The sequence below is a fragment of the Phoxinus phoxinus genome, assembly GCF_949152265.1.
Source record: "Phoxinus phoxinus genome assembly, chromosome: 22".
NCBI classification, from domain to species: Eukaryota; Metazoa; Chordata; class Actinopteri; order Cypriniformes; family Leuciscidae; genus Phoxinus; species Phoxinus phoxinus.
The window spans coordinates 1,685,351-1,710,835 of NC_136897.1; the positions used below are offsets into that span (position 1 = coordinate 1,685,351).

General features: G+C 39.5%; 1 protein-coding gene across 11 annotated transcripts in view; it reads right to left on the reverse strand.

Moving 5' to 3' along the window:
- atp2b2 (ATPase plasma membrane Ca2+ transporting 2) overlaps positions 1 to 25,485 on the reverse strand; it is a 207,139-nt gene that overhangs the window by 50,049 nt on the left and 131,605 nt on the right. For 8 of the 11 annotated variants that reach the window (XM_079597526.1, XM_079597536.1, XM_079597533.1 and 5 more), the window contains exons 4-11: positions 17,367 to 17,624; positions 11,962 to 12,087; positions 10,648 to 10,773; positions 7,638 to 7,670; positions 6,973 to 7,065; positions 4,406 to 4,447; positions 1,252 to 1,416; positions 947 to 1,161 (exon numbers count right to left, since the gene is read on the reverse strand). In XM_079597526.1, coding sequence (XP_079453652.1) covers positions 947 to 1,161; positions 1,252 to 1,416; positions 4,406 to 4,447; positions 6,973 to 7,065; positions 7,638 to 7,670; positions 10,648 to 10,773; positions 11,962 to 12,087; positions 17,367 to 17,624 — 1,058 coding nt within the window. The remainder of the gene's footprint in view (positions 1 to 946; positions 1,162 to 1,251; positions 1,417 to 4,405; positions 4,448 to 6,972; positions 7,066 to 7,637; positions 7,671 to 10,647; positions 10,774 to 11,961; positions 12,088 to 17,366; positions 17,625 to 25,485) is intronic. The other 3 variants (XM_079597530.1, XM_079597535.1, XM_079597528.1) reach the window with 3 other exon arrangements.

Genomic DNA, 25,485 nt, shown 5'->3' on the forward strand with positions numbered 1-25,485 from the left:
AACCATAACTTGCTCGATTTTCTACCAGGTTGGTTTGTTATAAACGTCAGAGATGTAGTTATGACACTGCACACTTATGAATAATTATAATATTATATATTTCAACATGTTCAAGCATCCAGTATTATGGCCACGTTAATAACGTTTGTAATAAACCAAACCGTTTGTAAATCCGTCAAGATTTCAGCGAGATAAGAGTATTTGTGCCTGTGACAAGATGGCCACCGGGTGATGCCGTTCGAGACTCCGCCGTAAGACATCTAGCCTTTATTATGTATATCTATGATTTTAAGGACCTGATGGCCGCCATTTTGATAACGGGGCCTTTCTTGGAGTAAAACTTTGGTAAACTTTTAGTATGTTTTTAAGTACATCTGATACTACTGTAAACCACTGAGAAACCTTTTGTTAGAATTTTTTTTGGGTCAAGCCATATTTGCAGCTGACTACCTTCAACCCGTTGGACCATTGGAGTCACTATATGGAGAAAAATTCTGGAATGTTTTCCTCAAAAAACGTAATTTATTTTCCACTGAAGAGAGAAAGACGTGAACTTCTTGGATGATGTGGTGGTGACTAAATTATCAGGATATTTTAATTTGGAAGTGAACTACTCCATTAAACTAGATCTAATCCTCATGGGTCACGTTGATTTTGCCAAGTAAGACATGTTCCTGGATCAACATATTTTTTGTTGATCCTGGAATAACATTCCTGTCCCAAAATGTAGTCATTACCCTATCCCTATCCCTAAACCTAACCCCGTAACTTTGATGAATAATGATGAAATGGTGAATAACACTGATGTAGAAGCACCTCACCCTGGTTCTAAGACTAAACTTGGCCTAAACTGTAAACTTGTCCCTCAAATCTGATTGGTTGATTGGACAGTTGTTCCAGGAACATGTGGTACTTGCTGAAATCACGTTCACCATTCTTCATGTACCTTCACAGAGTAGGCCAGAGAGATGGTGACAGCCAGCGGAAGGCCTTCGGGAACCGCCACCACCAGGACCGTAACACCAATGATGAAGAACTTGACGAAATACTGGATGTAGACTGGAGTGCACTCCGGCAGCCACGGCCTCTTCTGGAGCACAAAGTTATCGATGGCGAAGTAAAGCACCAGGATGATGACTGTGATGGCAGACATGACCAAACCTGAGGACCAGACCACAGTAAACACGGCATTAGTGCTCCACTGCGATGATTAAACAGCAGATTCCCAAACGCCCTATAAACACGTGGCACCTGCTTTCCCGATTTGCACAGCCAGCTTCGTCAGTTTTCCTTGCAGGACGGATTTCTCTTTCTTGGAGACGTTGGCCTTCTTCTTCTCTTTCTCGTCGGTTTCTCCTCCCTCTGCGCTCTTCAAGGGCTGCATCTCCATCGCGGCGGCGCCATCTTGCTTTTTCACTGGAAAGACCACAGAAAACACGTGTTGGTAATGGGCCGCCTGACCTTTGCTCACGACTAATGCTGGACCTCGTTGTGAGGGAATCACGAAATCAGAATAATCCAGAGTTTGAACTCTACTGTTGGGTTTTGTATGTTTGTTTGTATGTAAATAGTAACTCGATAACATAATATATGAATGACCATTACGTGCTACCAGACACCAAGTGCACTTAAAGGTGCAGTGTGTAATTTTTAGTGGCATCTAGTGGTGAGGTTGTGAATTGCAACCAACAGAAGTTACGGTGGCCGACAGGAAGTGATGTCGTCGTCTGAGACAGCAGAGAGTAGCCAGTTAAGCAATGATAAATTAGGTTTACTTAATTATTCAGTAAAACGATGTTATTGTGAATATTATTGTGACTTGTTCATCATTGTGTCAGTGTTTTATTTGCTGACTTTAGCTTAAGCTTTAGCTTTAGTTTCTTTGCTTGAAGAACAACACAGTGACGAAACGCATTTGTCCGTTCAGGGCCACCGTAGAAACATGTCGGTGTAAGCTGACCCGCGGTGTGTGTGTGTGTGTGTGTGTGTAGAGAGAAACGCCTCATTCTAAGATAATAAACACATAACGCTTCATTATGAAGGTCTTTATACACCCCTTGAAAACAGTTATGTATATAATATTGCATTTCTGTCTACAGATCCTCCTAAATATTACACACAGCACCTTTAAAATTCCAATAGAAGTGAACATTTCAAGAGGACCAGTAATCTTCTTTTACTTAAAGTACAATTACTTTGGTTTGCAACCAAATTCAGCAAACCACCAAATGAATCTGTTATTTTGAATATCTACATTGATCAAAGGAAACGTGAGGCGGTTTTACATTTATCCAGGAACTGGATTAAACCTCGATCCTGGTGACGTTACATGGTTGAGAGACGACTGAAAACCCTTTTCATGGGATCTGATGACAGAAGTATCAACTTCTTAAAGGGACAGTTCACCCCAAAATTAAAGTTCTATCATTACTCAACCTTATTTTGCTTCAAACCTGTATGACTTTCTTTCTTCTGTGAGACAAACATTCAGTCAGAAACATTCACAGAACGTTCGTTCAACTTGCCTTGCCTAAAGTTTTTTAAATGTTAGACTTGTTTCAGAAGATTCAGAGAAACATTCAACAGTAACATTCCCATAATGTTTGAACTTGGAACAATGATGAAATTAAATTAAAAAAAATAAAAATAAATAAATAAATGTTACATTGAAAAATCTGGTCTTTTGTCTGAAACACAGGCGAAATGTTCAGGAAATCATCTATCAATCTAGAGTTTGGAGTCAAGAACTGGTTCTTATTCAGAACTGGTTTCATCTTTTTTTTTTAAATAAAATAATAAAATAAAATAATTAAAATAAAATAAAATATACAATAAAAATTATGTACATTTTTTATGCACTACCTTTGGGATACTTTTATAGAATTTTTGTGTGCTTTTTGAGGCTTGAACTCAATTCATTGTAACTGAATGGAAATGAGCAACCAGCACATTATTCAAAAGATCATCTTTTGTGTTCAGCAGAAGAAAGAAAGTCATTTAGTTTTGAAATGACTCGATATGGAATGATTCCTTGCTTATTTTTACTTTTGGGTCAAATTTTCCTTTAAAGGAACACTCACTCTTTTTGTAAATAGGCTCATTCTCCATCTCCCGGAGAGTTAAACAGTTTTACCGTTTCCGAATCCATTCAGCCGATCTCTGGGTCTGGCGGTAGCACTTTTAGCATAGCTTAGCGTAGATCATTGAATCTGATTAGACCGTTAGCATCTCTCTCAAAACAATGACCAAAGAGTTTTGATATTTTTCTTATTTAAACCTTGACTCTTCTGTAGTTACATCGTGTACTAAGACCGACAGAAAAATAAAAGTTGTGATTTTCTAGGCCAATATGACAAGGAACTATGATATTACGCATTACCTAAAAAATAGTCCCCAGCTCGGTAACTACCAACGTGACCGGCACTAAGTGTGTAATATTATTACGCTGCTGTACGGCAGTTCCTGGATTATTACGCAGGAATGGGAGGATAGTTCCTAGTCATACTGGCCTAGAAAATCACAACTTTCATTTTCTGTCAGGTTAGTACACGATTTAACTACAGAAGAGTCAAGTTTTAAATTTTTTTGAGAGAGATGCTAACGGTCTAATCAGATTCAATGATCTATGCTAAGCTATGCTAAAAGTGCTACCGCCAGACCCGGAGATCGGCTGAATGGATTCGGAAACGGTAAAACTGTTTAACTCTCGGGGAGATGGAGAATGAGCCTATTTCCAAAAAAAAAGTGGAGTGTCCCTTTAAGGCAAAAGACGCAGTTTTACACTACTCAATGCATCTTGTGCAATGTTTGCCACATTTTAAAACAATATAAACCAGTAATGCCTCCACCACCAATTATATCGTTGTTACACGAAACAAAAGATATATAGCATCAACTGTCCAAATCCATTGATATAGTTCATAGTCAGTTACTCGCACTACACATTTTATGCATACTTTTATTAATGCAATGATATATGCATAAAACATTAAACCTTTTGCATATATTCAACTTTAAGATCAGAAACTTGATCAATACTGAACACACAATGCCTAAGGCAGACTCTATCCTGTGAACAAAACTTAAACGCAAAGTATTTATTAATACAAGTCATTTTGATACAACTTTCACTTTTACTTGAAATAACTCGAAACCTCTGGATATTTGTATCTGCAAACGCGCAAGTAACCCCAGAGCAAAACCCATTAGACTACTGGTGACATACACACTTGATCATTAAAATGATTGTAGAGTTGGACGAGGACAGGAACCCTGACACACACACACACACACACACACACATGAGAAGCCGCACAAACACACGAGCTGACATCTGACCCGTTGAGAACGGAGGAATAAAATCATGGTGAGCGCTCAAACCAGCGGTAAAGGGAAAGCAGGTTACCTTTGGTCTGGTTGTTCTCCATATTTCCATCCTGCATTTTACCTAAGATGAAGACATCCACACACACAGGACAAAAATAACAGAAAGCAGACGATAAAACATTCATCACATGGACATTACAGTGAAATCAAATTAAAAAAGGAAGACAGAGAATGAGTAATTTATCAACATCATTGTGAGTCACATACATAACACAGAATCGTTTTATAATGAAGTGTATTACGTCTTTATATCAGATGCAGCGTACGCTACCATCCACATATAGATGTTGAGTAAATAACATGTGTTTAGATGATATTTGTAGTATATGTGTGTTTGTTATCACAATAATGGATGTTCTGTTGTGTGTGTGCCATGGAATATCTCATATGTACATCGGTTTACACTGTTGGTTTGTCACTGTGATTGGTCATAACGGAGGAATCGTGTCGTTCAGAAGATATTCCATGGAGGATGAATGGAAGAGAAACACTCAACACAATGAAGGACACGAGACACAGCACGACTCATGCGGGAGAAGAACGGCTACAGGACAGCCATGCAACAGCAGCGGAGGAACGGGACGAGCAGGACGCTCCAAACGGATTCATCCCGCGCAACTACACACTGCAGTGTGGGAACTATACGGCACTAGTGTCTGACACACAGGAAATAATCTAGAAATCTAGGGTTTGGAGTCAAGAACTGGTTCTTATTACGAACTGGTTTCATAAAAACCAAAAAAATATATAATTTTTTAAAAGTTAAATTAAATTAAAACGTAACATACCAAAAACTTATTTGCTTTTGGTATGTTAAGTTTTTAATTTTTAAAACTTAATTAATTTTTTTTCATTTTTAATTTGCAATTGATTGCTTTGAAGAAAAGTAATTTGCATTTATTGTATTGAGGAATTTAACTTAGGCTAACTAAACTAGTTTGAAATATAAAGTAACATTAACTTTTTTACTGTGTGTGTGTGTGTGTGTGTGTGTGTGTGTGTGTGTGTGTGTGTGTGTGTGTGTGTGTGTGTGTGTGTGTGTGTGTGTGTGTGTGTGTGTGTGTGTGTGTGTGTGTGTGTGTGTGTGTGTGTGTGTGTGTGTGTGTGTACTGTAAAAATACTGTAGTATTTGTGTACACTACGGTTCAAAAGTTTGGGGGCGGAAAAATTCTTTTTTCAATTTAATATTTATTTTATACTAATATTTTTAATACAATTTACAATTTAATACTAATATTTTTTCAAAGAGGTCTTCTGCTCACCAAGGCTGCATTTTTAATCAAAAATACAGTAAAAATAGTGAAATATTCTATGTGAATATATAGTAAAGTGTAATTTATTCCTGTGATCAAAGCTGAGTTTATCATCATTACTCCAGTCTTCAGTGTCACATGATCCTCCAGAAATCAGTATAATATGATGATCTGATACTCAAGAAACATTATGATTATTATCCGTGTTGAAAACTGCTTCATATGTTTCTGGAAACGTCATACATCTTATTTTTCAGGATTCTTTGATGAATAGCAAGTAAAAAAAAAACATTAAGCATTAATTTGAAATAGAATAATTTTGTAACATTATGAATGTCTTTACTGTCACATTTGATCAATTTAATGCATCCTTGCTGAATACTAATGTGATATTGTTGTAGAATCACAAATTTAAATAATATTTTGCATCAAATATCATAAATTGTATTCCAACACACCAACGATTCTCTCCGAAATACTTATACTTATGCAATACTTATTTAGATTACGTTTAAGCTCTGGTTATAATCATGTGGCCTATTTTAACCAATGGGACGCTCGGCATTGTGATTCTGCTGTTGGCACAGGTAAAAACAAAGGAACGAAAAGGGTAGAAGAGTGAAGAGAACAATAAAGGAGTTAGCGGTCAGAGGGTTCATGCACTGAGAGGACAGGAGAGGAAGATCGAGGCCTGTCCAGATACACACACTTGTGCTCTTGACCACTCGTCTAGGCATGACGTATGTCCTCTGTGAAGTGTTCAAGCAGGCGAGTGTGATTATTCGATGGGACACGCTTATAGTCTTGCAAAAAAAAAAACGCAAGCTTTTATTTATTATATTTTCAATACTTTGCATGTTAAAATAAACTTCTACATGTCTGTTCAGTAGTCGCTGTGTAACTAACAGAAGACACACATTTAAAATTGTGGTGCAACTAATTAAGTGATAAAAGCAGTTGCAAATGTTAGACCTACACATCCATACTCATCTTTGCACCAATAAAATGTGCAAAATGTTATGTTTTATTTACCAAATTATACGTACTAATTAGTTTAAATTACAAAAAAAAGCGATTTCGGGGCACATGAGTTCCTGAACATAATGCATGATGGGATAGCCTCAAATACGCTTAGATAGTGTGGGTTTAGCGTGCATTAAGGGCATTTTTAAGACATGGGACAGTCTTGCGCACTTACTTACTGCGCTCTCAAGTGGCCAAGACCGCAAGTGTGGGTATTTGGACAAGGCAATAGACAACTGGAGGAGGAGAGGCGGAGCCAGTGAGAGGCGGAGCCAGTGAGTGACGGACAGCGAAGGCCTGCTCAACCTACCATTGACTAGGCTGGTATTACCAGGGGCGTTTGCGCTTGCCGCGCCATCGGTAGCTATAGTCGCGATGGGGTGTGAGGAGGGATGCGAGCAGTCTAGCCGTAATAATGAACAAAAGTAGCATGGTTATCACCATTAGTACTCTCAATACACTGCTGTCAACAGAAAGGTGACTTTAAAACAATGACATCGATGGGGAAAAACACTGCAACATAAGACAGGTTACACATAATATGGCAGACAAAAAGTCGAGGCACAAAACTACACAATGATCAATGGCACGAAACTCTAGAGTTCCAATAATGCTATTTGCACAACCAATCACGGTAAGAACAGGTGATTCAAAAAATAAACAAAACTAAAAGCATGCTTCAAAATCAAATCCAAGTGCTTGAAATACAACAGTAGGGTGTGAGACTCCGAGGCTACGAAACCGTGATCAATCTGCTATCATCAATCTATCCGGCCTTGAGGCAACCACCCGTCCACCACAACCTCCCGCGCGGCGTCTATGCGGGATCATGGATGAAATGCATCTCTTTGAATACTTAAAAAGAGCTTCTTTTTAAGTGAAAGATCACGGTTGCTAAAGCAGGGTTCGGGAGGGAAGAGCAGGTTTAGTGGGGAATAATGAGCGTGTCCTCGGGTACAGAGATGTATACTGTACCTGCCAGCTGATGGCCGTCCTCCAGAGCCTGACCTGTGGCAGTTTGCAGAATAACAAACACGTAAGCCTTACGCTGACGGACAGCACATGCTACCCAACCAGAAAAAGCAGTGTGTGCACAGGAAAAACAGGGGCACGATCTACCCAAGAGCAGTCTCTCATTGAGGGATAAAGAGCAGTTTTGATTGACACTTTATTTGCTGATCAGCATGTGGGTGATTGACAGGTGCTAAGTCCAATCGGAACAGCACATGTGATTCGAGATATCAAACCTGTGGGATGAGTTACGCATCGTACTTTAAAGGGGTCATGAACTGAGAAATAATGGTCATCATACTAGAAGTATATTCTGTAAGTTTCAGATCTAAAAACTTCCTTGTTAGTCCAAAAATAATAGATCGTTGAAAGACCGCCTCTGCAGATCAACGCAACTTTGGCCCCGCCCACTGGTGTGACATCAGTTAGTGAGATGACGAGCGAGACTGGACTAACAATAATATTACCTTCCAATGGATCCTAATGTTAGGAATGTGCTTATTTTATTTATTTTCAACAATGTGAAAGTCTCGGTTGAGAATTATTTGTTTGTTCACTGTCGATTATTTGGCAAATCAGTCACAATTTCGGCGCAGGCTTTACAAACAACATTAGCATCATGGAGTCCATGAAATTGTGACTGATTTGCCAAAGAATCGACAGTGAACAAACAAATAATGCTCAACTGAGACATTCACAGTAACCGTGTTCCTTCCAATGCCTGATCTGTGACCAGTTATTTCATAATATGTAGTGATTCATACACAGTCCGATTTTTGTCTATGTGCCAGTAAATGAAACCAGTGAGTGACTTAATGCTCAACTTCACATTTTTCTCTTAGCAGGATGAAAATGTGATTTAAAATGTGATAAATTATATACAGAAAGTGATCAGAGAACACTCCTTTTACAATCACTGTTGAGCTGTCAATCAAATGCCACAAGTTTATCAGTGATTCAGTTCTGGACTCGCACCAAAACTACCGTTATAACAAAGTCTGGTTATAATCAACAAATCTCTTTTTTACATTCTGTTTGCACTGTTAGTTGTAATGAAAGCATTCATTAGTGTGCAGAAACTGTGTTGCTGCATTCATACACTTAACCTGTCTGTGATCGGCTTCATGCTCATCACTGCAACCTTTCATGCCACAATCTAAATATAATGCTATAGATCTGAATATAATGCTATAATCAACACTTTTCACGATTAGTAAACCTTGAGAGCTGTAATAGTAAAAACGTGCTAAAAGTTATCAAGGAAGTTCCACATGTGATACTTAGAGAAGTTAGAGATGTAAGCCAATCACAGCAGTGGGCGTTTCCACTGAAGTCTCACAGCCAATCACAGCAGTGGGCGTTTACACTGAAGTCTCACAGCCAATCACAGCAGTGGGCGTTTCCACTGAAGTCTCACAGCCAATCACAGCAGTGGGCGTTTCCACTGAAGTCTCACAGCCAATCACAGCAGTGGGCGTTTCCACTGAAGTCTCACAGCCAATCACAGCAGTGGGCATTTACACTGAAACCTAACAGCCAATCATAGCAGTGGGCGTTTACACTGGAGTCTCACAGCCAATCACAGCAGTGAGCGTTTAGACTGAAGTCTCACAGCCAATCACAGCAGTGGGCGTTTCCACTGAAGTCTCACAGCCAATCACAGCAGTGGGCATTTACACTGAAGTCTCACAGCCAATCACAGCAGTGGGCGTTTACACTGAAACCTAACAGCCAATCATAGCAGTGGGCGTTTACACTGAAACCTAACAGCCAATCACAGCAGTGGACATTTACACTGAAGTCTCACAGCCAATCACAGCAGTGAGCGTTTACACTGAAGTCTCACAGCCAATTACAGCAGTGGGCGTTTCCACTGAAGTCTCACAGCCAATCACAGCAGAGGGCGTTTACACTGAAGTATCACAGCCAATCACAGCAGTGGGCGTTTACACTTAAGTCTCACAGCCAATCACAGCAGTGGGCATTTACACTGAAGTCTCACAGCCAATCACAGCAGTGGGCGTTTACACTGAAACCTAACAGCCAATCATAGCAGTGGGCGTTTACACTGAAACCTAACAGCCAATCACAGCAGTGGGCGTTTACACTGAAATCTCACAGCCAATCACAGCAGTGGGCGTTTACACTGAAATCTCACAGCCAATCACAGCAGTGGGCGTTTACACTGAAACCTAACAGCCAATCATAGCAGTGGGCGTTTACACTGAAATCTCACAGCCAATCACAGCAGTGGGCGTTTACACTGAAATCTCACAGCCAATCACAGCAGTGGGCGTTTACACTGAAATCTCACAGCCAATCACAGCAGTGGGCGTTTACACTGAAGTCTCACAGCCAATCACAGCAGTGGGCGTTTACACTGAAGTCCCACAGCCAATCACAGCAGTGGGCGTTTACACTGAAGTTTCACAGCCAATCACAGCAGTGGGCGTTTACACTGAAATCTCACAGTAGACACGCCCCTTCAAACAGAGCGTTCAAATCAGAGGCTTAAATCAGGGTTATAATTTATGACAATTTTTGAAGTGAACGCCAGGAAACATTATAAAATAAAATAAAAATAAGGCAGTTCATGACCCCTTTAATACTTTTGGTTAACGGTTTGTTCAAACCATGAAATACGAGCAATAGTAAATACCCGACTGGGCAGAACTTTGGAAAAAAATCTTATCTTATCTTAATCTTATTCCAAACTATTCTGACAGTTTTGCTAAAACAGGGAGAGTTTTATCAATTATAAACTGTGTTTTGTCTTTTAGTTTGCTTTATAAATGTTCTTTTCCCCCAGTGTCCTGTTGTTTTTAGGTTTACAAAGATCTGCTGATATAAGAAACAGGTTTATGCAATAATAATAACGACATTAACTGTCAGGAATGAATGTTGATCCCGCACAGAAGTGTTGGTGTAATGCAGCTCCGCTGAAGTTCTGTCAGGCTGAGCTTTAGTTACGCACCTTTCTTCTCTTTTTTCTCCTCCTCCTCTCCGCCAGCACCGAGCAAAGTGAAGATGATCCCGGTCTGAGAGTTCACCCCGACAGCCATGACCACCATCCGACCCGAGCCCTCCATCACGTGCGTGCCTGAGGATTCAGTTAACGGCGCGGTAAGTCATGGAGAAACTGTAAGTAATAGCAGACCTGACGCTCTCACCTCAGCACAACTCACACAATGTGTGATAGATGACACACACACACACACACACACACACACACACACACACACACACACACACACACACACACACACACACACACACACACACCTGACTGTAGAGGTGATAACTGTCTCATTCATCAAAGCTAATTAATAGAGTTGATGCTCTCGAATGTACCATCAGTCTCAAACACAGAACTAGCACTCGCTCGTCATTATTGTCCTTTTCAATCTAAAATTGTAGAATCAAAGTACAACAAAAGAGTGCATGACAATAAATGATGTAGTTGGCACTGAATAGAGTAACTAATAAATATGTTTAAATTAAAAAAAAAATTGTAATAATAATTATTATTTAATAATTAATAATTATTATTTTACAACAAGGTCGGATTTGTTAACATTAGTTAGTGCAGTACACAAAGCAATATATGTTGTAACAGAGTATATTAGTTCACAGTGCATTAACTAATGTTAACAGATACAACTTAACTTAACTTAAATGTTGAAATTAACATAAAAAAAGAGTATTTAATACTGTAGAATAATTGATTATTGATAGTTCATGTTAACTAATTTAGTTTACTCGTTTTAACAAATTAAACCTTAACATGAAGCTAGTTTTCTCATTTAAACACATCAAAAAACAGATTTTCATCTTATCCTGGAGCAAACAAACAAAATCATGCAATGTTTTCATTCTAACATAATCTGTTGGATTGATATTCAACTGTTAATTAATTATCAAAAAATATAATGTTTAACTGGCCCAAATTTTGCACACAACATTGCTGTCACATTCCTCAAAATAAAAACATTTAGTTATTATTAAACATTTAGTTTAATAATGACAAAGTAGTGAGATGTTTGGGTCCTTTCTACAGAATGATAGGAAAATAAGTAAATAATATAACATTTAACACTTTCTAAAAGTTAAGCATCTCCTTTTTTAATGACTACTTGTTACAAAAAGTTTACATTTTAAGCCTGTTTGTGTCGATCGATTTGACTATTTCTGATGACTTGGATGTCGAACCTCAATACTTATTATGTGTGAAAGAGCACAATAAAGTGAAGGCTGTGGAAGTAAAATGTCGTAGTAAAGAGGGATTCACCAGAGAGAAGCATGGGGTCTTTATCTGCCGCTTTGCGCACGTGGTCGGATTCTCCCGTCAGAGAACTCTCATCGATCTTCAGATCGTTGCCTTGTATCAAGACCCCGTCCGCTGGGAGCAGGTCACCTGAACACAGCGAGGCCGGCAATTTAACATGTACATTCAGTATCGTAAGAAAAAAAAACATGCCTCACCAAACCACACCTAACAAAAGCAACCGCACAATAAATGAGGTGCTATCCACACAGGAACACGTAATGAAACTGAAGCTTGATACATCAGAACAGAGCAGCATCTTAATGGTATAATGCCCTTTTCACAAGATGTAAAATAAATCTCTGATGTCCCCAGAGTGTGTGTGTGTGTGAAGTTTTAGCTCAAAATACCCCACAGATATTTTTATATAGCATGTTAAAGTTGCCACCGTTTTGTGCCTGGCCCTTTGAATGCAAATGAGCTGCTGCAGATATTGCAGGGGTTTCAAGAGCTGGTGTGTGTTAGCAGCTGCGATTGCCTCACACACACACACACACTAAAATGACAGAAACTGTTCTGCCTTTAATGTTAAACCGGAGTCAGACAAAGATGGAGAGACTCAAGAAGAAGTGACAACATGTAGAAGCAACAGGACGTCTCTGAATGGTTAGTTGATGACTTTATGTCGCTGATGTGGAGTTAACTATCTTCAATTAGCATATTCTGTGAAGATAATCTATAAACCGTTCGTATAGGAACTGTTGTGAGACGCACACAGAGTGACTTTCTATTGCATGTGAAAAGACGGATGCTAAAGTTTGAGCTGACTCACAAATGTGCTCGACTACAGCAACTCTTCCTCTTCTCAACATGGACTGCGTGTTCAGGGGGCGGGGTTATGTAAATTTTGGTGATGTCACTAACCCGGGAGTAATGTCGTGTAGTTGTTTAAAAGCAAATATCTTCCTTTGCTTTGAACTTTGAGCGTTGTAACTTTGCAGATGTTGTTTATGATCAAACAGCAAACGTGATCACGTAATGTACGAGCATTTGTGGTTTAAAAGTATATAATTGTTTATTTTAGTTATAAAACGGCCGCTGGTTTGTCTAGAAAATACTCTTATTATCCGGCTGGGATTGTGAGAGACTTTGAAGCTGCACTGAAACTCACATCTGGACCTTCGACCCGCTGGACCATTGAAGTCACTATCTGGAGAACATCCTGGAACATTCATTTATTTTCGACTGAAGAAAGAAAGACATGAACTTCTTGGATTACGTGGAGAGTAAATTATCAGGACATTTTAATTCTGAAGTGAACTAATCCTTTAAAAGTTCAGCACTCATTATGGTGTGCTATGTTTTTTTTTTTAGAACATGATATTCAAAGTAACGTATAGCAAGTCTACAGCTTAACTTGATAAATCCAACGGTCAAGAGCACAACAGGGACTAAACTGTTTCTGAACACGGGCAGACACTCAGCAATGGAGCATATTTCAGAATCTAATCTCCAAAAGCTCTTCTTAGTGCCTTTGTGTTCCTTCCAACAATTCCTTCAGTTTCTCCAAACAACAAGTCTGGATCAATATCGCTGTCTCCAAAGAATACCAAAGTTGATCCTCTAAGATGGCACATGTCAAGCATTTCACAACAGAATCTCTCTCCAATTTCTCAGAGTTTACAGCCCTAACTAAGTCAAAATCAAAATGACGAGAATAGAAGTGTGTTGTGCAACAATAGGCAACACTATATTGTAGGTGTTCCCCAGGGTTCGGTATTGGGCCCTTCTGTTGTTTTATATATCAAAAATGTGTTTTCGTTCAGAGATAATTTTGTTTTCATTTTCCATCTTTGCAATGCATCATATCATCCCCCACACATATTCAAAAATAACGGTAAGCTACTGCTAACCACCGCTGTACTAGTCAAGAAGATGGAGCCCCTTTTCCAGCCTGCCAAACGCTCTCACCCACATGATCCCTCCATCACTGTCAACACATGCGTTATCTGCCTCCCACTCGTTCAGGAGATCCGGAGTGACATCCAGAACCCCTCCAACACCGCAGAACCAGCACAGCACTGGTCGGATCACATCTCCAGGGAATAAATCAGCTTGACCAACTCTCATAATCAAACTGTGGATTAATGACACAGATCGGTCTTGCTTCATTGCACCGCTGGTCATGCTTTAAAGCTCTCTTGATAACACTCCACTTCATTAATAGAGTTCAGATTATATATGGGTGAACATTCAATTACAGTTCTTGAATTTCATCTATGTTAATACATTTATACATTGACACATGTCCATGGATTTATTTTAATCGAGATTTAAGGATATTAATGCGTATATTGTAGATTAACTTTACCTTTATGTCTTCAATAATTCATTTTAAATGGTTATATCGTGTGAAATATTAACTGTAGTACATATATTCCCTGTACTGTTGTTTCTTAATTAATATGTGTTCATAAAAGTGGCATGAATGATAATTATAAAAGAATGAGCTCAATACTGTTTCGAATTGTTTTAGATGGAGTTTAGCGTCACAATGGGAAATGTCAAGTTCTCAAAAATATTAAATGACAAACTTATTATTTATTACTTATTAAATTATAAACTGTCATTTAAAAAAAACAAACATTAATTTGTCCACAAACACTATGTTAGCAACCAAACGTAACATAGTGTTTCGCAAATTATTTGGTATTTGTAAATAGTTGTTACGTTCGGTTACTGAGTGTGTGGTAAGTAACAACTATTTACTGGTACTCACACATAACACTGGTATGCTCACACAAAAATCGGGGAAATCGGGGAAGCGAAATAAACCTAAAATTCTCGGGACAGCAGCATGTATCCAAATTTTTATCTTAACCGTTCTATTTCATCAGATACGATCTGTAAACAGGGCTTTAAGTGTAAAATACCGAACTTGTCCTTTAACGAATAGACCTACCAATCTCGGTGTAAAAATAAAATAATGATGCTGCCATCTTTCTACACTCCTGTAATTTGACTCCAAATTAGTGAATTACTCAGTAAATATTTTGCCATTTAATATTTTGGGTTCCATCACTATTAATGTTTGTCGGGCGGGATTCTCGTCATTTTCAAACAAATACTGAATCTGACTATTTAAATGTTGAGCAGGCAATCTGATTGGCTGCAGAATCAGCAGAGGCCAATCAGCTCGTGGCATGTTGTAAATAATGTGATTGCTAACAGACTGCATGTAAAGTGTTCATGGGGTGGATGATTATGATTTGACTTTTCTAACTGTAGTTAGTGTGTAATGTTGTGTTTTCTAACTGTAGTTAGTGTGTAATGTTGTGTTTTCTAACTGTAGTTAGTGTGTAATGTTGTGTTTTCTAACTGTAATTAGTGTGTAATGTTGTGTTTTCTAACTGTAGTTAGTGTGTAATGTTGTGTTTTCTAGCTGTAGTTAGTGTGTAATGTTGTGTTTTCTAGCTGTAGTTAGTGTGTAATGTTGTGTTTTCTAACTGTAGTTAGTGTGTAATGTTGTGTTTTCTAACTGTAGTTAGTGTGTAATGTTGTGTTTTCTAACTGTAGTTAGTGTGTAATGTTGTGTTTTCTAACTGTAGTGAGTGTGTAATGTTGTGTTTTCTAACTGTAGTTAGTGTGTAATGTTGTGTTTTCTAACTGTAGTTAGTGTGTAGTGTTGTGTTTTCTAACTGTAGTTAGTGTGTAATGTTGTGTTTTCTAAATGTAGTTAGTGTGTAATGTTGTGTTTTCTTACTGTAGTTAGTGTGTAATGTTGTGTTTTCTAACTGTAGTTAGTGTGTAGTGTTGTGTTTTCTAACTGTAGTTAGTGTGTAATGTTGTGTTTTCTAACTGTAGTTAGTGTGTAATGTTGTGTTTTCTAACTGTAGTTAGTGTGTAATGTTGTGTTTTCTAACTGTAGTTAGTGTGTAATGTTGTGTTTTCTAACTGTAGTTAGTGTGTAATGTTGTGTTTTCTAACTGTAGTTAGTGTGTAATGTTGTGTTTTCTAACTGTAGTTAGTGTGTAATGTTGTGTTTTCTAACTGTAGTTAGTGTGTAGTGTTGTGTTTTCTAACTGTAGTTAGTGTGTAATGTTGTGTTTTCTAACTGTAGTTAGTGTGTAATGTTGTGTTTTCTAACTGTAGTTAGTGTGTAATGTTGTGTTTTCTAACTGTAGTGAGTGTGTAATGTTGTGTTTTCTAACTGTAGTTAGTGTGTAATGTTGTGTTTTCTAACTGTAGTTAGTGTGTAGTGTTGTGTTTTCTAACTGTAGTTAGTGTGTAATGTTGTGTTTTCTAACTGTAGTTAGTGTGTAATGTTGTGTTTTCTAACTGTAGTTGGTGTGTAATGTTGTGTTTTCTAACTGTAGTTAGTGTGTAATGTTGTGTTTTCTAACTGTAGTTAGTGTGTAATGTTGTGTTTTCTAACTGTAGTTAGTGTGTAGTGTTGTGTTTTCTAACTGTAGTTAGTGTGTAATGTTGTTTTCTAACTGTAGTTAGTGTGTAATGTTGTGTTGTCTAACTGTAGTTAGTGTGTAATGTTGTGTTTTCTAACTGTAGTTAGTGTGTAATGTTGTGTTTTCTAACTGTAGTTAGTGTGTAATGTTGTGTTTTCTAACTGTAGTTAGTGTGTAATGTTGTGTTGTCTAACTGTAGTTAGTGTGTAATGTTGTGTTTTCTAACTGTAGTTAGTGTGTAGTGTTGTGTTTTCTAACTGTAGTTAGTGTGTAATGTTGTGTTTTCTAACTGTAGTTAGTGTGTAATGTTGTGTTTTCTAACTGTAGTTAGTGTGTAATGTTGTGTTTTCTAACTGTAGTTAGTGTGTAATGTTGTGTTTTCTAACTGTAGTTAGTGTGTAATGTTGTGTTTTCTAACTGTAGTTAGTGTGTAATGTTGTGTTTTCTAACTGTAGTTAGTGTGTAATGTTGTGTTTTCTAACTGTAGTTAGTGTGTAATGTTGTGTTTTCTAACTGTAGTTAGTGTGTAATGTTGTGTTTTCTAACTGTAGTTAGTGTGTAATGTTGCTGTTTGAACATAAACAACATCTGCAAAGTTACAACGCTCAAAGTTCAAAGCAAAGAGAGATATTTGCTTTTAAAGAAATTGCTTTTTAAGGACTACAACAAACGGCTTTTAGGAACTACACGACATTCCTCCCGGGTTAGTGACATCACCAACCCTAGAATGTACATAAACCCCGCTGGGAGCAGCAGCTCATTTGCATTTAAAGGGACAGACACAAAACGGTGTGTTTTTGCTCACCCTCAAAAAGTGACACTTTAACATGCTATATAAAAATATCTGTGGGGTATTTTGTGCTAAAACTTCACACACACACTCTGGGGACATCAGATACTTTTTTTACATCTTAAAGGGCATTATACCACGCCTTTAAAAAGAAGAAAAAACTTGGGGACACGTACCATACTTGATTTGTGCGATATCTCCAACGACGATATCTGACACGGGCAGTTGTATGACCTGTCCTCCTCGCACCACCTGGAACTTCTGCTCCTGCTCGATGCGGCTCTGTAGACCCCTGAACTGCTTCTCTTTGCTCCAGTCGTTGAAGGCCGTGACCAGAACCACACACACCACTGAGAGCAAGATCGCAGCTCCCTCGATCCAGCCGGCCTCGGCCTCCCCCTCGTCCTCGGCTCCCGCGGCCGCTGTCCCGCACGCTGAGGAGAGAGCACCAACATCACTAATCATCACTTAAAACTCGCTTTTCTAGATTTACCTGTTCAGTTACTCTTAATTTCAATAGTCCACTTCAGACATTCTACTAACTATCAGCAACTTTGCAACTACATGTCAACTAACTATCATTAGAGTATTAGTAGACTGTTAGGGTTCGGGTTAGTTCGGGAGAATAAAGTTGACTTGTAGTTGTCAAGTTACTTATTATAGTCAGTATAATATCTTTTGAGGGAGCATCACAATAAAGTGTTAGCAGATATTAAGCAGACAGTCTACTAATACTCTAATGACAGTTAGTTAGCATGTAAAGTTACTTATAGTTAGTACGTCTATGTAGACTATCGAAATAAAGTGTTACTGCTTATTCTGCTTATTATTTTTTGTTCATGTTTATATTAATTGTTCATGTTTTTTATTGTTTGTAAGGTGTCCTTGAGTGTATTGAAAGGAGCCCATAAATAAAATGAAATATTATTATTATTATTATTAATAATATTTAAACACTCTGCTGAAAACACTCTGTACAAATCCAACTTTTTTTTTGGTACCCTATTCCTGTAAAGTGTCGCTTCTCTGAGCTTCCCTTTCTTGTGTATGTGAGATGGAGATCTACATGATACTGGAGCAATTTCTCCACCAAACGTAAAAACGTAATTTTTTTAAATAAAAAAATCTGTTTATTATGTTTACGCCATTTGGTTTATGAGGACACAGGAATGTTTGCGTTGTAATATTAATTATACACATTTATGAAACACACACACACACACACACACACACACACATACACACACACACACATACACACACACACACACACTGTGAAAAAACATGTTTACAGCCTGGTACAAAAAGTGGTTTTGGTCTATATAGCTTATTTTGCCCTTCATGGCGAATGTAAGGGGGGTAATTTTTTTTATAACTCATCCGTTTAAATTATATTAAGCCTTAAAGTTCTGCATAATTAAGGGCGTGGCCACTTGAGTGACAGGTGGATTTCCGCTGATGTCACTACTAGCGTTTGTCTGCTGTGTGTTAGCGTCACATGACCTCAGCTAATCCGCCTCGCTGCACATTTAGTTCAAGTTTTTCATCTAATATTGACATTTGATTTAGTTGCAGCTTTATTTCAATGAACATAAATGTTATTAATAGTTGTATCTTTATAATAACCCTGCAACACATAAAGAGAGTGTCAGCAAAGAGCTCCACGAAGTGTGATCATGTCAGATTTTCTGATCCCCAGTTTCTGTGGAGATATTCTAAACATCAGATCATTTTTTGTCTTCCACAGAGTTGATCTTGGAGCAACATAATGGTGTGAAATTGAAGACAGGATTTCAATTCATTCTGCGAACTGTCTCTTTAAATGCTAATGATTGTTCCACAGATCCAGTGTTGGCTGATCTCAGATCAGGTCTATTTTAGGCTCTGCAGTGCGGACCCTCCTCGGCTCCAGATCCTTCATTTGATTCGGCTCCTCTGCAGTGAAACCTCTTCATTCTGTGTGTGTGTGTGTGCGTGTGTGCGTGTGTGTGTGCGTGTGTGTGTGCGCGTGCGTGTGTGTGTGTGTGTGCGTGCGTGCGTGCGTGCGTGTGTGTGTGTGTGTGTGTGTGTGTGTGTGCGTGCGTGTGTGTGCGCGTGTGTGTGTGGAGCTGTCCGCGGTGCTGAAGCGTTAGATAACAGCTCGTGACACACACTGGTGCCGCAACACTCTCCTCACACACTCCACAGAAACTGCCTATTCTACAGGAGACACTTTCTCACGCTTGCTTATTTATGCAAATTTTGTCAAATTTCGACAAATGTGCAGTTTTGCATTTGAACTGTTTCTGATTTCCCGGCCTCAGCTGTAATTTGAGCTAGTATTTTCACTTCAAACAATGTTGTTCTTCCTGTGTTCCAGGACAAATATCTAAACATTCTTCAATCGAGATACACTTACTGGAGAAGCAAAACTATTCTGAAGCTGAAAATACTGAATTATTATAGATGGATATGCTTTCACTGTCACTGACTAGATATATTTAAAATAATGTCGGCCACTTTTTACTGGTAACATCAGACATTTGGCATTATCAGGACACACACATATTCCCACACTGTATTATTATACAGTATATTCAACATTATATATAGTAGTTTAAAGTAGTACTGACACTAAAACTGTGAGAACTATCCACAATACATATTGTTGCATTTTTGTATTGCGATATATTGTGACACGATATATTGTGACAACCCTAGTCATTTTGCTTCTCCAAATGTATCTTGATTTATAAGAATATATAAGATATAATATTTGTCTTAAAAAACATTATCATTAATCCTGTCGACTGAGCTTAAAGAAATAGTTTAGCAAAGAAAAAAGAAAAAAAGATAATACGTCCACTTGTTTGCTGTGTTTTCTCATCGTACACAAAAGTAGAATTTATTTAAATTTTTTTGTGTGTCTTATGGACTACCTTTTTAATACTCATTTCCTTTGTGAACTGAGTGAATAATGCAGAATGAGCATAAATGACCTTCATGATGTATCTCAGTCTTCAGATGCTCAGGTGTTCATGTGTTCGGGTGTCCGGGTGATCGGGTGTTCAGATGTGTTCAGGTGTTCATGTGTTCAGGTGACCGGGTGTTCGGGTGTTCGGGTGTCCGTGTGTTCAGGTGTTCATGTGTTCATGTGTTCATGTGTTCAGGTGTTCGTGTGTCCGGGTGTCCGGGTGTCAGGGTGATCGGGTGTTCGGGTGTTCAGATGTGTTCGGGTGTTCATGTGTTCATGTATTCGGGTGTTAGGGTGTTCATGTGTTCAGATGTTCGGGTGTTCATGTGTTGGGGTGTTCATGTGTTTGGGTGTTCAGATGTTTGGGTGATCGGGTGTTCGGGTGTTGGGGTGTTCATGTGTTGGGGTGTTCATGTGTTCGGGTGTTCAGATGTTCGGGTGTTGGGGTGTTCATGTGTTTGGGTGTTGGGGTGTTCATGTGTTCGGGTGTTCAGATGTTCGGGTGTTCAGGTGTTTGGGTTTTCGGGTGTTCAGGTGTTCATGTGTTCGGGTGTTCAGGTGTTCATGTGTTCGGGTGATCGGGTGATCGGGTGTTCAGATGTTCATGTGTTCAGGTGATCGGGTGTTCGGGTGATCAGGTGTTCAGGTGTACAGGTGATCAGGTTTTCATGTGTTCGGGTGTTCATGTGTTCAGGTGTTCATGTGTTCGGGTGATCGGGTGATCGGGTGTTCAGGTGTTCATGTGTTCAGATGTTCATGTGTTCAGGTGTTCATGTGTCCGGGTGTTCAGGTGTTCAGGTGTTCAGGTGTTCATGTGTTCATGTTTTCATGTGTTCATGTGTTCAGGTGTTAATGTGTTCGGGTGTTCAGGTGTTCATGTGTTCGGGTATCCGGGTGTTCAGATGTTCATGTGTTCGGGTGTTCATGTGTTCATGTGTTCATGTGTTCATGTGTTCATGTGTTCGGGTGTTCAGGTGTTCATGTGTTCGGGTATCCGGGTGTTCAGGTGTTCGGGTGATCGGGTGATCGGGTGTTCAGGTGTTGGGGTGTTCATGTGTTCGGGTGTTGGGGTGTTCATGTGTTCGGGTGTTCAGATGTTCGGGTGATCGGGTGTTCAGGTGTTCAGGTGTTCAGGTGTTTGGGTGTTCGGGTGCTCGGGTGATCAGGTGTTCAGGTGTTCATGTGTTCATGTGTTCGGGTGTTCATGTGTTCAGGTGTTCATGTGTTCATGTGATCGGGTGATCGGGTGATCGGGTGATCGGGTGTTCGGGTGTTCAGGTGTTCATGTGTTCATGTGTACAGGTGTTCATGTGTTCGGGTGTTCAGGTGTTCATGTGTCCGGGTGTTCATGTGTACAGGTGTTCATGTGTTCGGGTGTTCAGTTGTTCATGTGTTCGGGTATCCGGGTGTCCGGGTGTTCAGATGTTCATGTGTTTGGGTGTTTGGGTGTTCATGTGTTCATGTGTTCATGTGTTCATGTGTTCATGTGTTCAGGTGTTCATGTGTTCGGGTGTTCAGGTGTTCATGTGTTCGGGTATCCGGGTGTCCGGGTGTTCAGGTGTTCATGTGTTAGGGTGTTCATGTGTTCGTGTGATCGGGTGATCGGGTGTTCAGGTGTTCATGTGTTCGGGTATCCGGGTGTCCGGGTGTCCGGGTGTTCAGGTGTTCATGTGTTCGGGTGTTGGGGTGTTCATGTGTTCGGGTGATCGGGTGTTCAGGTGTTCGGGTGATCGGGTGTTCAGGTGTTCGGGTGATCGGGTGTTCAGGTGTTCGGGTGATCAGGTTTTCAGGTGTTCATGTGTTCGGGTGATCGGGTGTTCATGTGTTCGGGTGATCGGGTGTTCAGGTGTTCGGGTGATCGGGTGTTCAGGTGTTCGGGTGATCGGGTGTTCAGGTGTTCGGGTGATCAGGTTTTCAGGTGTTCAGGTGTTCGGGTGTTCGGGTATCCGGGTGTTCAGGTGTTCATGTGTTGGGGTGTTCATGTGTTCAGGTGTTCGGGTGTTCGGGTGTTCAGGTGTTCATGTGTTCGGGTGTCCAGGTGATCGGGTGTTCGGGTGTTCGGGTGTTCATGTGTTCAGGTGTTCATGTGTTCAGGTGTTCATGTGTTCAGGTGTTCATGTGTTCGGGTGATCGGGTGGGTGTTCAGGTGTTCATGTGTTCGGGTGATGGGGTGTTCATGTGTTGGGATGTTCAGGTGTTCAGTTGTTCAGTGTTCTGGTGTTCAAATGTTCAGATGTTCAGATGTTCAGATGTTCAGGTGTTCAGATCTGCTCGGGGTGAACGGTGAGATATTCCCTGTATTGAACTGAATGGAGCCTGTGCTTATCTTGCTGAGGGAGAGTGTGTGAGGGCATAACTCAGTGTGAACGTCAGGGATGTCTGGACACACGGAGCAATCCATCTCTCTTAACTGACACACACAGCTCCAGTCTCCATTAAAACAAGAACAAGTGTCACACATCTCTCATGTAATGGCAGAGTGGCGATCGTCGTCTGCACACGCTTCTCTACATCCACACTGTTAGAAAGTGTGTAATACGCATATTCATGTGTTATGGGAAGCTACTTAGAAAGTAATTAAGCTACAGACCTTTAGTTAACTACATTACATGTCTTAAGGGAGCAATTTTATTCTAAATATATAAAACGCCATAATATTATTTGTTATTCACGTAGAACTTCCCTGGTACATTAACTAGTCTAAAACATCAAACTTCTGTTGTGCATAAAGAAGACTTTTTTTGAATCAGTTCATTTAAATGAACAAAGTGATTCACTAGAATGAAGTGTATCTTTCAGTATACTACCGCATAACCAGTCACATGGGTCAATTTTCAGAAATGTAGATTTATAGGACAATATTTGGTCGAGATACAACTATTGAAAATCTGGAATCTGAGAAATCTGGAAATCTCCTTTAAAGTTGTGCATTTATGTTCACGATTGTGCTGCATTCACTCACAAAAATACATGTTTTATATATTTACGGTAGGACATTTACTAAATATCTTCATGAACATGATCTTAATATCCTCATGATTTTTGGCATAAAAGAAAAATGGATCATTTTGACCCATACGCTGTATAGTTGCTATTGCCACAGATATACCCGTGCGTCTCCAGACTGGGTTTGTGGTCCAGGGTCATATATGAGAAAGCATGATTGATTATTAGATTCAATATGACATAAAATACAACAAAATAGCATTCTGCCGTGATGCATGTTGGACAAAGTAGATCCTTACTGCATATGAATGTATTAAGTTTCATGATATTGTGCCAGATATATTGATATAATCACAGAATCTGATCATAATACCAGCTATATTCAGCTTTTGTGGTGCAGATTGACAGTACATGCACATGCAGAGTCTCTTACGGGTTAACATGCTATTCTTCGCTCAGATCTCGACTTCTTCATCGCTCTCAACGCATTGGAATAAAAGATCATTTTCCATTCTTGGAGTAATTGAATTCTTTGAGCATTATCGTGATGGATAATACTTGCTCAGCATTCCTCTAGCTGCTTTATGCTGCTTTAATGGCTGTGTCTTCATTGCACATGTTATGGGCCGCTGGTTTGATGTATGGCCTTCACCTAAAGGTTATTCTTCCAGCGCACACTTCATTAACTCTTCGCTGGATTCCCTCACTCTGAATGCAGAGTCACGCTCGCTTTACTCAGAGACAAACACTGAGCTGAACACCACACTGATGGACTTTCTCAGAAAGTCAAGTGAAGAAAACATGCTTGGATATTTCATTCTGTGATCAATATGCAAGAGATCATCCTTGGCTGTGATTTCCACTATTGTGATGCACGACTGGCTGAAGGGAAGCGACGTGCATTCAAATGTTTTCATTCACTGTTAGCCGTTGATTATCCAGCTTATATCATGGTCATCTGCCCACATTGATAAGTTAAAGCTGTTATTGATGTTTGCAGCGCAATATTTGACTGGAAGGGTAAAGTTAGATCTAGCACTCTGTCCGACACGGAGATAAAGTAGTGCGGTGCATTTATGTGAATGAATGAATTATAGCATGTATTTTAATTCATTATCTAAAGAGAGAGAGAGAGAGAGAGAGAGAGAGAGATGGGAAATATAATGTAGCGATTCAGAAGCCAAGCTATTTTATTAATAGAACGGTGATTAAACTGACTTGAACTACCGTATTTTCCGGACTATAAGTCGCTCCGGAGTATAAGTCGCATCAGTCATAAAATGCGTCATGAAGAGGAAAAAACATATATAAGTCGCACTGGACTATAAGTCGCATTTAATTAGAAATTAATTTCACAAAATCCAAGACCAAGAACAGACATTTAATCTGGAAAGGTTATTCAGCTGCACAACAGCACACAGAAAAACAGCTGAATAGTGTCCGGTGTGTTAGCGTAACAGGGTTTCCCTCGGCACTTTGGAACTAAGCAACACACGCCTGCCGCCTTAACTACGTCCTCAAAAATGTATATAAGCGATATCCGCTCGGTCCTGTTTAGAGCTCAGATTCTCTGCCCGAGCCGATATCCCCCACCGCTATACTCGGGCCGGGCCGTGATCTAGAGACGTGCGGCGCGGGACTAGATGCGATGGCCGAGCGCGAGCGGTAATGCACTCACTCTGTGTGTGCGGGCGTGGGAGAATAAAACGATTAAATAGAACATCTAAAAACTAATAAATTGTTATTCATCTGTTGCAGAAAAGCAACAAGAACAACTAAAACAAAATAGAAACGATTTACAGGCCAGAGTTTCTATTTGTAACATGTTTGCAGCGTTGAGCAATGTAGCCAATCACAGACATGTGTTCATTTCTGGACCGCAATGGCCAATCAGAAGCATTTAAGATATAATCCCCTCACCGCTCAAACTGACTTTCTGTTCAGTGCTGAATTCTGCATGTTGGCAAATCCTCGGATTATAAAATATATTATGAAAGATTAATTGTGCAGTCAGCTTCACTGATAATAACAGAGATGTGTGAGATCGCGATGAACTGATGTCAGCTTTATAGGAATTATTAAGGGAGCGCGCATTCAGTCATGGCAAACCATGCACGCAGCCTGCTCACTTTATGTTAAATTAACAGTGGTTTGTGAATGTTAATGCTTTAATAACAAATCATTTATCAGGAGCATTTATGCTGATGTGTATGGTGGCAACACGTAGGCTAACACAAAGTTAAGTTACACCTTAACTAACACATTTTCTGCGGGAAACACTACACAATATCATAAAGAACATATACCTGGGAGGCTGAATAGGCTAAACTAACATTAGCCAGCGAGTCCAGCAAGTTACCGGTCAGCAAGTTCACCAAGCTCCCGATCTCACTCCT